The sequence below is a fragment of the Dendrobium catenatum genome, unplaced genomic scaffold (genome assembly GCF_001605985.2).
Source record: "Dendrobium catenatum unplaced genomic scaffold, ASM160598v2 fragScaff_scaffold_1470, whole genome shotgun sequence".
NCBI classification, from domain to species: domain Eukaryota; kingdom Viridiplantae; phylum Streptophyta; class Magnoliopsida; order Asparagales; family Orchidaceae; genus Dendrobium; species Dendrobium catenatum.
Genome location: NW_021319932.1, coordinates 1472421 through 1486691, shown reverse-complemented (window position 1 = coordinate 1486691; position 14271 = coordinate 1472421). Strand labels below are relative to the sequence as shown.

General features: G+C 35.1%; 1 protein-coding gene across 1 annotated transcript; it reads left to right on the top strand.

The window, feature by feature from the left end:
* Positions 1 to 233: 233 nt before the first annotated feature.
* Positions 234 to 11883, top strand: LOC110110462 (protein DETOXIFICATION 45, chloroplastic). The gene is made up of 8 exons (XM_028700218.1): positions 234 to 335; positions 749 to 849; positions 8647 to 8810; positions 9076 to 9147; positions 9287 to 9403; positions 9481 to 9576; positions 9679 to 9800; positions 11752 to 11883. Exons 3-8 carry the CDS (start codon positions 8688 to 8690, stop codon positions 11849 to 11851), a joined length of 630 nt encoding a protein of 209 aa, XP_028556051.1. The 5' UTR covers positions 234 to 335; positions 749 to 849; positions 8647 to 8687; the 3' UTR covers positions 11852 to 11883.
* The last annotated feature ends 2388 nt before the right edge of the window (positions 11884 to 14271 follow it).

The following is a 14271-nucleotide window of genomic DNA, read 5'->3' as shown; positions in this document are numbered from 1 at the left end:
TTCATAAAATTAAAGTTTTTCTGGAATTACATTACTATAAATGTGGAACTCCTCTTGAATTGATCATTTTGACGAAAAGTGTACCTAGAAGGTGATTTCTAGTACCACAATATTCTTGGATTCCGCAACCCCCCTGCCATTTCTCCCTTCCTCCCTCTTTTTCATATTTTTTATTTTTTATTTTTTGTTTGCCTAATTGTTACCTTTTCTTCTGTTCACATTTAATTCAGACAGGTTTTTGTTTGTTACACATCCTCGGCAGAGTGATTCCAACTTCCCATAGAGTCAGACTATCCACCTATTCTCATTTTTTTTCCTCCCCGGCGGTTACATAGGTCCATTCTACCCCACTCATCTTTTTTGAGTAGTTTCAGAGAAAACAAATAAAAAAAATTAATGTCATATTTTTAGTATTCTTGTGCTGATTTAGTGAGATCTTTTTATTTTTGAGCTTATTTATTTTCTTTAATTGATCTGAAAGAACACTTGTTCTAATGCTGTTCTGTTGCTCTTTGAGTTTAACAAGTCACTTGGACTGCCCAGAATGTATAGTAGCGCAAGCTTTTTGTTTGTGGTCAATATTTCTTACATCTTTAAGTTTTACATCAGTGATATCCAAATTGTTCTCACCCAAACTTGATCATCCAAAATTTTTCTGAACGCCTCTAAGCTTTTGAACATTTACCATATAGATTTAGATAATAGTGCACCTGCTATAATTCTAATTTTTGTTATGAAAATGTTTCAGGTACATTACTACCTTTTTACTCATATGGTTTCTTAGTAAAAGAGCTGTTATACTACCTCCTAGGATTCAAGAGCTACAGTTTGGTGGTTACGTAAAATCTGGTGAGCTTTTTTTAGTGTTAAAATTCATCCTAATTTTATATTTTTTCTTCTACTATGACTGTAGTCTGAGTTGTGTCCTTTTTCAGTGTTATTATTATTATTTTTTGCTTTCGATGACAGAGCCTTAATGGTTAACGCCATTGCACAACTATAATTTGAATGTCAACAAATTTTCTTTACTAGTTGCTTTATCAAGGATTTATTTTTTTATACTTGCAGTCAATTGTTGGCTAAGATAAGCATACATGTAGCTCTTATATTATTTTTTGAGAAAAGGACAAAAATGATCCCTCAACTTTATGTGAGGGACCAAAATGGTCCCTCAACTCTACTAAATAGGACCTTTTTGGTCCCGCCATGTGATGGTGAAGTTGATAGTATTAATTATGAGGACAATTTGGTCATTTTTAATTAAAATATTCAATCAATGAGTTTAAGTAGGTTTTATACTTTTTGTAAAAAAAAAATTATTAAACTTTTCTTTAATAAAAAAATTAAATAAATTTAAATTTAATAATTTCACTATTTTTTAAATGTTTATGTATGCAAGACAAGCTCTAATCACAAAATTTAAATTTAATAAATTTAAATTCAAGATAAGCTCTAATCTCACGAAAGTAAAAAAAAAACTTTTGGCATTGTTTTAGTACAAACATTGTAGCTAAAGCAAAAATACATTTCATTTAATGATCAAGCATTTCTATTTTCAATCAAAATACATGAGTATGTCAATACCCCATACAAAAACTCTGGATCAAGAAGACAATAGCATAAAGTATGTCCATTCTCCATACAAAAAATCACTTAACAAAACCAAAAATATATTTCATTAATGGCTTTTCCATACCCAAACAAAATTTCATGTGCTTCAAAATGCTCATTCAATGAGATTTTTTTCTTTTGGAGGTGTAAACCTAAAAAAAATATAAATATTTAATTAGATTGACATGCATAAGAAGAAATGAATTACGAAAAAAAGTGAATCAACATATTAAAAGTGTTGCATTTGAAGATCCTTGAGTGAGAACTTCCAAAGCAGGTTTAGTTTGAGGTCGTCTGATGCAATCAAAAATAAGCAAAAAATAGGCCAACCATAATTTTTTGCTAGAAAAGATATTTCCTTACTAGGATAAAGAAATTACATAAAGACACTTTTGAAATAACAAAAACAACAACTTTATATCATATAAAACGACCATACAACAAAAGACACTTACAAACGACTCAAACAAAACACCTAAAGTTGCATTCATCCATTGAGAGAAGAAAGATACAAGTGGGGTGGATTCTTGCGGGTAGAAGAAGAGGTTAGAAGCCAAGACGAAACATAGGAGAAGCTCGCAAGCATTCCCATGAAGAAGAGAAGAGAGAAATGGAACAAGCTCGCAAGCTTTTCCAACAAAACCCTTAGATTTTCTATTCCAAAAATCTCATTATAACACACTTTTTTTATTCCAAAACATCTACTATTTATAGACCAAAAGAGGGCAGCTAAACAGCCCCTTAAAGCATTAATTAAACCTATTAGATTTAGGGAAATGAAAGGCCAACAACCACCAAACAGCAGCCCCAAACCGGCTCAGGAAATAGGGAAAAAAAGGCCACGGGAAACCTAGCAAGCAGCCATGGGAAACCCAACCATCAAGGGAACCGAGGAGCCAGCACAAAGAATAAAGGGCCAAGGCACAGGAAAACCAGCCAGCACAGGAAAAACAGCTAGGGCCACGGGAACAACAAAAGCCCAAGAGAAACCGAGGGGGCAAGGAGGAAACCGAGAAGGCAGCATGGGGAAGGGGAAAAGCCAAACTTTTCCACACATAATGAGCTGAAATTAGTAGAGAAACCTTTTTGAATTAATGAGCTAAAGTCACAACTTAAGCATTTATGAGCTAAAACCAGGTAGATCCCAAATATTAGCTCCAAATCAAAGCAAACAAGGCCCAAACCGAGAGCACCAGCAGCCCAAGGGTCAAAACAAATTCTCATATTGTTTTGACCTCCCCTTTGCATGCATCAGATACTCCCCTACTTGAAAAACTCATCTTCTGATGAGTTGTCTTTTGATTTGATCCGAGGAGGCGGTGGAAGTGCATCTAACTCTTGAATCTTTGCCGCACACTTCTTCAGGATTTCATCTCGCTCTTGCTTGAATTGTTCTTGCAGATGCCTCCTTTTCTTCAAATAATTTTCCATACTCATATGCATCTTTATCTGTAGTTTGAATAATTCGTTCTGTATCAGATCTGTTGAATCGCCTTCTGTTGGAACTTATCTGTTCATAGGGATTTGGAATTAAGGAACACCTGGCTGATTTTCTCCCACTTCTGATTCACTGATTTTGTTGTTTTTCATTTTTTTTTCAAACACTTAAAAGAAAACACAAAACTTAAAAGACACAACACTAGAATAACAGAAACCTAGGAAGACACAAACATAGGCTCACATGACACACATAACAACTGCTATGACTCACCAAGACTTACTCGACAAACCGGGATAAGAAATTGCTCTGATACCAAATTGATGCAATAAAAAATAAGAAAAAAATTAGGCCAACCCTAATTTTTTGCTAGAAAAGACATTTCCTTACTAGGATAAAAGAAATTACATAAAGACACTTTTGAAATAATAAAAACAACAACTTTATATCATATAAAACGACCATACAACAAAAGACACTTACAAACGACTCAAACAAAAAACCTAAAGTTGCATTCATCCATTGAGAGAAGAAAGATACACGTGGGGTGGATTCTTGCGGGTAGAAGAAGAGGTTAGAAGACAAGATGAAACATAGGAGAAGCTCACAAGCATTCCAAAGAAGAAGAGAAGAGAGAAATGGAACAAGCTCGCAAGCTTTTCCAACAAAAACCCTCAGGTTTTCTATTCCAAAAATCACATTATAACACACTTTTTTTATTCCAAAACATCTACTATTTATAGACCAAAAGAGGGCAGCTAAACAGCCCCTTAAAGCATTAATTAAACCTATTAGATTTAGGGAAATGAAAGGCCAACAGCCACCAAACAGCAGCCCCAAACCCGCTTAGGAAACAGGGGAAAAAAGGCCACGGGAAATCAAGCAGGCAGCCACAGGAAACCCAGCAGGCAGCCACGGGAAACCCAGCCATCAAGGGAACCGAGGAGCCAGCACAGAGAACAAAGGGCCAAGGCATGGGAAAACCCGCCAGCACGGGAAAACAGCCAGGGCCACGGGAACATCAAAAACCCAAGAGAAACCGAGGGGGCAAGGAGGAAACTGTGAAGGCAGCATGGGGAAGGGGAAAAGCCAAACTTTTCCACACATAATGAGATGAAATTAGTAGAGAAACCTTTTTGAATTAATGAGCTAAAGTCACAACTTAAGCATTTATGAGCTAGAACCAAGTAGATCCCAAAAATTAGCTCCAAATCAAAGCAAACAAGGCCCAAACCGAGAGCACCAGCAGCCCAAGGGTCAAAACAAATTCTCATATTGTTTTGACCCCCCTTTTGCATGCATCATCGTCACTCCAAAAACTCCGAGGGCTAGTTAAAATAACATTTTTGAAATGAAAATTGTTGACATTTTGAAATTAAAATTGATTAGATGTTATAACTTACGATCTCAACATATGGTTGGAACACTTCCTGAACTTCTCCTTGTCCTTGTTCAGTATTTATTCTCTTATCACATGTTAAGCTATTGTGCCCACTTTGTCCACATCTACAATAGTGAAGCTTAACATTAGCTCCCTTAATTTTTTAGGGATTTAATGTGATGGTTCTTCATTGGTTGTTCTTCTTCGCATCTTCATTGGTCTTCCCCTATTTGATTTATTGTATTTTGGTGGCAATGGTGGTATTCTGTTACTCATTGGCCACTCATTAACACCGTTCAATGACTTTATGTTTGATTCATAAATTTTCATGTAAGTTTCTTTTGCGTAGAAGGGATGCACAAAATCTTCGCAGTCTCCCATTGTCGTATAGATTGCAGCACATGCGTGTTCGCATGGAATTCCACTTCCACTTCTGACAATAACAAGATTTTAAGTCCAAATTGACCTTGTACTGACCTCCATGTATAGTACTTATCTCATAGTCATTATCATCTGATTTGTAAACTATGCAAGAACCTGCTTCATGCATATTTTTTCCCATAATTTCCTTTATTCTAGGACATAGCTTTCCATTCCAAGTTAATGCCTTCTTCTTGTTCTCCACCATTCTTGTCATAACCATTGCTCTAATACTTTCCAGCATCGATATAATGGGTAATTCTCTAGCATCATGAATGTATGAGTTAAAACATTCGCTGATATTGTTGAGCAATGTGTCACATTTAGGTGTAAAACTGAAATGAGACTAGGACCACTCATTTGGAGCCTTATCATTTAACCATTTATGCGCTACAATGTTTAATTGCTCCAACTCTTTCATACTGAACTTGAATTGGTTAACAGTGCTTGCCTTTGCTGCTACCTATAAGGCATTCTTCAAAGCCATGCTAGTGCAACCGACAAATTTTAAATTTTGATGCAAATGGCTTACACAATATCTATTGATAACATCATGTAGAATGTTCTGGAAAGCAGGTACTAAACTTTTTTGCTTATCTGAAATGAAAGTATATTGTTGCTGATTCTCCAAGATCTGCAGATCTTTACCTAACAACAACAGAAATCATTCCCAACTGCTTCTACTTTATATCTCAACGACTTCCCATGCAATAGGAAATATGATATTATTAACATCAAGCCCTACAATTGTTAAGAGTTGACCTCCTTGTTGCCCTTTCAGAAAACATCCATCAACACCAACAATCGGCCTACATCCCGATAGAAAGCTTTTTTTGCATGCGTCAAAGCAAACATAAAGTCGTTGAAATCGTTTTCCCACATAAATCTTGGTCTTTAGTAGTAAGCAAAAAATTGTTGATTCTGGATTACTCCCTAATACATCCAGACAGTAGTCCCAAATTTTATTAAAATGATCTTCCTCCTTCAAGTAGATGAATTGATGTGCCTTCTTTAGTGCCTTTTTGGCTTGAGGTTTTGATACATGCAATTTCAAGCATCCATAACTTCTTTCTAAAGACACTACATCTTATATGGGGTTTGAGTTTGACTCTATTCACAGACCTCTTTGCAATAACTATTGATGTCAAAGTCTTGCTATGATCTATGTACATGTATGATCTTGTAAAGATTTAATCTACCATGACTTGCTTCCTTGATGTGTTGAGATATAAATGATAAAAGAGAAGTTAGGGCGTCGGTCTACATATAACCTTACATCTTTTATCATTCTTTATAAACTTAATTGTTTTCCCCGTCAAAATAGACCAATTTTCAACAGCGGTTTTGAACTCCTTCCCACTAAATGGCATGCTTATTTCGAAATGGTTGGTATTGAAATCTGTCATTAGGTTGAAGGTTGGCCATTTATAAATTTCTTCTTCATCACTGCCATGAAGACTACCATCATCACCCGAGTCCACAAAATCACTATCACACTTTCCCCCTTTAAAATTATAGTAGGATTTTCTTCAATGGTTCCAATGATTTGCTTTCCTTTGAGTTTAGTTCTTTATTTCATATGCAAAACAATCATCAACCTTGTCATCATCATCAACATCATAACAATCAACACTATCGTCTTTACCATAACCATCACTATTGTTAACCTGTACATTACTGTTAATACCATTCTCCTCAGTTAAACCACCAAATAATTGTGAGAAATTAGAATATTCAAGCCACTCAGTAGGTATTTCATTTCTAAGATTTAGTCTTATTGTAAAATATTGAAAGTTAACAAATGCCAAGAAAAAAATAATCAAATCCGCAAAATAAAGTTTTAAAAGAAAATAATACCTCTTGACTATGTTGTGTTCGACTATGTGACTCTTTGCTCCCGAGTAGCGGGCGAGGTAGGTGCGGTGAACAGCAAAAGATTCATAGTAAGTGTTGCAACGTCGATCCCGAATGAATGAAGATCTCTAGACTGCTGTGGGACTTGTGTTCGAACCGGTCGATGGCTCGCCATGGCTTCGGATGGTCCCTAAGGCTACAGGAGCAGGAGCAGGAGCAATAGTCAACGTGTGCGCGGGGCTGCGAACTGTGGTCTTATGTAAGCCCAAGGGGCAAAGTTATCTTTTAGTTTCTTTTAAGGTCTGTATATAGAGGCCCTTGCTCTTGTATTGGACAATGATGGATTATTAATAAAAAAAGTTTTGCACTCTTGTTCTTTGAGAAGAATTTTGGTGAGATCCCTATGGGAGAGAATCTTAGTATCCACCAGCCACTGAATGGGTCCGGGCTTGTGGTTGAAGTCTTTTGGTGAAGGGCAACGTATCACTCGTCAGCTGCAGGAAACGTCCGGGCTCACGATTTTATCTTTCTTTCCCTACACTTATTTTCTCCTTCTCCCTTGACCGCCATCCATACCCCCTCCATAGCCGCCGGCCAAGCTTACCTCTTCCCTCAGCCCACTCTATAAACCGAACTCCACCACCGCCTCCTAGCCGGCAACCCCATCCCCTCCATTAAGCACCGGTCCCTTTCCCCACAACCCTCCCCTTCCCCATCGAAATCCACACCTCCTCCCTCTTCCCTTGGTTCCACCCATTCAAATCTTGCATTCAAAGCCCTCCAATTTGAGCCCTGCTTATTTTGTGAATAATTTAATTTCATATTCCAATAAATTTAAATTTTGAATTTGTTTCCTAAAATGAGAATCCCTATTTTAGGAAAGTTCCTAAATTTATGCCCATTTGAATTTTAAATAAGATTGGAATTAAGTCAATCCTTCATAATTTAAAATTCTAATTCAAGCAAGCATTAATTTTCCTCTCATAAACCCCTCCCCTCCTTGAGACTGCCGGCCCCTACTCATCCACAAGTTTGAATTTCAAATTCAAATAGCCTCTTGATTACTTTCCTAAATTAATTAATTGTTAATTTGGAAAGCTTCTTAAATTGAATTCAAATAGATTTGAATTTCAAAAACCTTTTCGGATTAATAAATCCATTTTAGGACGCCCCTCCAAACTCTCCAAATCTAAAATTAATTTCAGATTTAATTCCCAATCCTAATTAATGCTCGATTCACATTCATTGAACCTAGACACCTCATCCTTCCCTCACACTTGGCCGGCCCCTCTCTCCCCTCTATCCTAATGATTTTCTTCCTAATTAAAGACCCCAATTAAGGAGATAATTAATTCCTCTCTTCCCTCCCTTCTTTCTTGTTTGAATTTCAAATTCAAATCCATTAATTGAGGGAAATATGAGATGGAATTTTAGATCTTTAATTTTATTAACTCCCCCCTCGTTCTACATCACGCTTAGTTTTGACTGAACGTCCTAGGTCCCACTCGAGCTGCTCCAAATCACGGAAATCCCGATATTGGACAGGGAAGACAGAAATAGGCTTAGTGTTTTAAGGTAATCTCAGCCATTTAATTTGAATTTCTTGATTTGGAAATATGCAAAGTGAAAGATTAAGTGGATAAGGGCTGGATTTGATCAGGGCTTAACCAAATAAGCTGGTTTAGACGAGATTTTAGCTTGATTTGGATTTGGTTAGATTCAATTAAGCGTGAATTGGACTCCGTTTAAAAATTGAGTCAACACTCCTGCTGTATGATCTCTCTTTATGCCATTAAAGATGAAATTTAAAGTTACTGTTGACTTTATATAGTATGAACGAACTGCCTTCTTAGTTAAATGCTTGGACTACGTGTGCGAAGAGCATAATAATGAATATGTGGTCTTGATATAGTATAATTCTAATAAAATTAAACTTTCTTAGGTGGTTTGCTGCTCGGGAGAACTTTATCCGTCTTGATAACCATGACTCTAGGAACCTCAATGGCTGCTCGGTTAGGGCCTTTGGCTATGGCTGCTCATCAGATTTGTTTGCAGATATGGTTGGCTGTATCTCTTCTGTCTGATGCACTGGCTCTTTCTGCACAGGTTTGCATTTTTATAGTTTAGTCATTTTCTATTCCCTCTGTCCTTTTTTAGTTTTGACTACATATTGTTTGAATCTTTCATAAATTTTCCTTAATGGCCTTTATTTCTTTTTTTCCTTTCTAAGAAAATAAAAACATATACATTTGATTGCCTGGACTGCATGTTTTCCAAACATAGATGGTATATATATGATTTTTATTGCTGATCTATATGTACATGCAGCATATATATACTCATTCGGTAATTTTTTTTGTTTGATTGTTAGGCATTGATTGCAAGTTCTTATGCAAAGTTCGATTACAAAAGAGTGAAAGAGATTACACACTGTGTCTTAAAGGTAATTTTCTCTTTATTTATGCCTACTGCTTAATATTTTGATGCTACGCAAGTTATATACTATTTTTAATGTTATAATTTTACCTCCAGCTAAGAATTTATTGTGCATCTTGATTAACGAATATGCTTTTCTATCTCAGACAGGACTTCTTACAGGAATCGCTCTAGCTATAATTCTTTTTATGTCATTTGGCAATATTGCTGAATTATTCACCAAGGATGTAGAATTATTAAACATCGTTAGAACTGGGGTTGTGGTAAGCAATTTTAACACACTCGGTCTGATTTACTTTCTCAATGTGGAGGAATTGGCTTCTTTATAAATTCGTTTCAGTTTGTCAGTGCCAGCCAACCCATTAATGCCCTCGCTTTCATTTTTGACGGACTTCACTATGGTGTTTCAGATTTTGCTTATTCAGCTTATTCAATGGTATGTTGAACTTCACGAGCCCTCTTTATGACATTTTGTCCATGCATTTAATGTATACCTGTTTTGACCACTTTGAGAAGTAACATACTTCACTGTATATAGATGGCTGTTGCTGTGATATCATCTGCAGTTCTACTCTATGCTTCTCCTCGTTTTGCTATTAATGGAGTCTGGTGTGGCCTAACACTTTTCATGACTTTGCGTATGGCTGCAGGAATTATGAGGTGAGCATTTTCGTGTTCAATGAAGGATCTTCACTCTTCAATTTGTTCTCAGAAACTGCATAGATTTAGTAGTCTTCCGAGGACCTTTTTTCTTATGAACTTGAATCACAATTTTAAAGCTTACAATTACTATCTGATTAATTTTTATATGAGCTGTTCTTAGAGGATGGTCCTGGAGTCATAGTTAAATTGTATTTATTGTGAACTGGAGGTCATTAGTTCAAATCATGGAAACATTATTTCTACATTGGGGTAAAGATACATACATCAATTTCTCCCTAAACCTTATATTGCCAGGAGCCTCATGCACTGTAGAAAGAAGTAACTAGGAAAACTTAGATTTTTAAATTTTTTGAATGAGCATTTTCACTTAAAGCTACATAGAAAAAAAAAAAAATACAATAGCAAACGCAAAAAATAATTAATCCTAGTAGGTATTAGCTCGTCATTTGATCCATTTAGGGGTTGCTGATTGATGCCAAGCGAGCAGTAGTGTGATGGCTCTTTGTTTATTGTATACTAACATGTGGGAGAGGTATTTCCTTACAAGCAATGAATTAGTGGCCTCTTATTTTTTCTCATCTAGCACTCCCGTCAGCCCTTCTTGGTTATGGCTCTTTAACACTCACCTTCAATTGGATGGCAGAGATCAATCATTCAAAGTTTGTTTATAATATTTTTGAATGTGGGTTTTTTGAATCCTTTGGTGAATATGTCGGAAAATTGTCATCTATTTGGGACTAATAGAGTGCAAGATCAATCCGCTTTCTACTTTTTTATTTATTAAATATCTATCCACTTTTACATATTTGATATGATCATGTTGTATAGGATCATGAACAATGCTTATGATAGATTTATTCTCGCAAAAAATCTGCATATTCTATTCTCATATAATTTTTAAATCTCCCAGAATGATTTTAAACTATAGGAGATATCTTCAACAATTGCTTTGAATTCAGATTCAACGTTGAATCTTGAAACAATAGATTGCTTCTTTCTTCTCTATGTTATCGTGTCCTAAAGTGGATCTCCTATCCACTGGTGAATCTGTAAATTCTACATTAGTATAACCTTCAAGCTGTAGATTGTTATTATATTTTTTTTGTGGACTTGATTTAAGTTACCTAAGAACTTAGTAATTAGGTGAGATTTCTTGGGTTTGTTCATAAATTGACTTATGAGACTTACTGCAAATGCAATATTAGATCATATTTGCCTTAGATTAATTTTCTAATTAATCATTGGTATTGTCTGATGCTGACTTCTATTTCTTCATCTAATCTGTCTAGTTTCTGACCTGATTCATTTGGAGTTTTAAATGACTTACAATTAATTATCTTTGTTTCCCATAATAGGTTCATAGCATATTTTTGTTTACGCTCATCTCTACTTTTTTAACATAAGCAAAATCTAATACATTTACTCTTTTAACCGGATCATCGAAAGGCTGCTGTTTTATGGTACATGACCCCAAGAATATAAAAAAATGATGGGATAAATGAACTTTCGTCTCTGGGTATTAAATGCGAATTTAAAACTTTATGGCAAAGTTTTCTCTTGAGTTTGTGGTGGTCCTTTTTTTGTCCGTGTTTTTTATGACCATTGATGTTCTCATCAATATGTTGTATTTAAATAATTATATTTATGAAGGTGAATGCTTTGCAACCAATTTCACTTAATATCTGAGCTCCTTACAATATTTTCTTGAACTTTATTTATTTTTGTTTTCATAGCTTCAGTTTAGCACATTGCTAATTGCATTTCCTTATGTTCTCTCATATATGGGGTGCATCTCATGATAGATATTCGTTAATTGAGTTATTTCTGGCTTATGAACGTGTTCAAAGACTTGTATTTTTTAAAAAGAGTAATCTAGCTCCCTAAATATTTTGTATGCATTCAATAAGCTCAAAATTTTAAATTGTGCATTGTAATGCTGCTAATGCAGATTGTGTTGGAGATCAGGGCCATGGTGGTTCTTACAACACGACGAAGTGAAATATGAGGTGGTTTTTTTATTTATTTATTTTTTATTATTATTATTTTAATATGAGGTGGTTTGATAACGTTAAAATGCATTTTTCTTTATGTTTATGTGAGTCAATTTCTTTTATTGTTTACTCTTTTGTTTTTTTCTTCTGTTACCTATGAATATATTGGGACGTTATCACCATCCTTATTATCCAGCTTTTTGGGGTCTGTGATGTCGGTACAACATTAATTAAATTCAGTAGTTAGATTTTTTTAACATGCAATTTAAGCTGGTCTATGAGTTGTGAAAGTTACTGATTAAATGTTAATCTAATTTGATGAAGCTTAAGGTTTCATTTGAAATAGTTTTCTTATTGTTTTCTAAAGCAACCTTTTAGTATAAATTTTTTTTGAAAATGTTGAAAAAATAATGGTGAAAAGCTGTCCCAAATGAAACTTAAGTCTTGCCTGAAACCTCAGAATAATTATCCGTCTCTAATAGCTTACTTGTTAGAGACAGCTTACTTGTTACTTCCTGTTTCTTCTAGGAGTTGCTAAATTGATTAGCTTAAAATTTTAGCCATGCCTTCTTCCAGCTAACTGTGGCATCAAGACGGTATAGCCCATTAGTTACACTAAAAGAAATGAAAGGGTTGATGTGCTATATTTGTCAGAACATTAAAATTCCTTTTTAAGAGATCCTTTTCTTTTGCAAACAAGGCTCAACATAACTTATTTTTGAAGTTTAGTTTTGAGAATATCTTCATGCATGACAAAATAAAACCTTGTTGTGGATTATTTTATGGTTTGAATATTTAATTTCTTAAGACTATCTGATCCTTATTATAAAATCTTGATAGACTTGCTCAATTAGAATTTATGCGTGGAACCCTTTTTCGAGTTCCTTATACCATAGTCTAAGCAACGCCACCATGGTCTCATATATAATAAGGACACTGTTTGAAGCTTCGTCAATGGGGACTTCTGGGCTCAACCTACTTTTTTTATTCTTAAGGAATCACTTTGGTACATTTGGGGACTTCGCCAATGGGGACTTCATCAATAAAGATGATTTTTTCCATTATTTTCACATTTTAACTAGGTAAAAATAACCAGCATAACTATATGATTGGTTGACATCTCAAGGTACTATTAGCATCACTTGTATGTTGATAATATAATTTATATCCACCAATATGAGATCAAAACATATAAATCTCAACATTGACACCATTTATCTTCAAACAAAAATAAATTGGAAGTATTACATATATTTGACAAAACATGATCTAAACTTATTACTACATCAAATTTAATAATATTGCATCCATATCACCTATACAACCACCAAGAATGGAACAGTGGAGAATCGCTCCTGGAGGCAACACAACCAACTATCCTTTATCAGCACAATAGACAATAGCAAGAGTTCGCATATTAAGCTTAACAGATTAATAATACTCTGATAAGCACAAGTAGGATGATAGCGGGGCTAACACAATATGAATTAGCGGGGTATATTTATTGATTATAATCATAAAGCATGCCATTGAAATAAATATTTACCAAGAGCACCAATGTTGTATTAGCAGTCATAGATCTTACATGCCCTTGTACGTAATGCAATAATGCATTGAATGGAAAGACCTAGGCTCAATGGCACATTACATGGTTAATATGATAATACAGTAACAATGGTTTACAAAACAAAGTCTATTCCCCGCTTTCTGAAATGATGTCGCACAAGAAAACCAGAGCAAAGACCCATGACTGAATTAAGCTGATAAAAATAGAAAATAACTGCAAATGATTTGCAAATGTATTTTTCAATGGAATGAAGAGAGAATATATCTCATAAGATTCTTTTTATAAAGCTTGGAACACGGAGGACAGGGACTTCTAAACTTTCTCTGAACCACCAGTGCATTCCTGCAATTCTCGGCAATTTAAGTGCTTCATTCAATTCTTTAAACCCTTGGCATGGTACATTCTTGCTATACCTGTAATTCTTGGGAGTTAAAAGTTCATCATCCAACAAAGAAGTTCTTCAGCTCCTTAAATTGGGTTTCTTGTCACCAAAATTGCTTGCAGTCAATGTGATCGCCTAAGTGGTAAAAAAGGATAAGCAAGATCGTGTAATATCATGATTCAAGGAGAGATATGATACGCCCTAGGGTTCCCAAGTTTGGGTTTGCCCTAATGCTCCTTCAAAGAAAAGATTTCTCCTTCAAATCAAGGAAAAAATCAACACAAGAGGGATGAGATGAAGAACCAAAACCTTTGCATTCAAAATCCAATGGAAAACAAAATACAATTTGTCCACTTCGAGAAGGACAAGGTCTCCCACTACAAACCCTAGAAAAACAAGAGAAATAAACTAAGGAGGCTAAGAGAAAACTCAAATCTTGCATAACCCTAGAAATCCCCCTTAATCCCTACTTATAGCAAGCAAAAGACCAAACCAAACCCACTAGTGGGCTGCCCAAACTGAACCGCC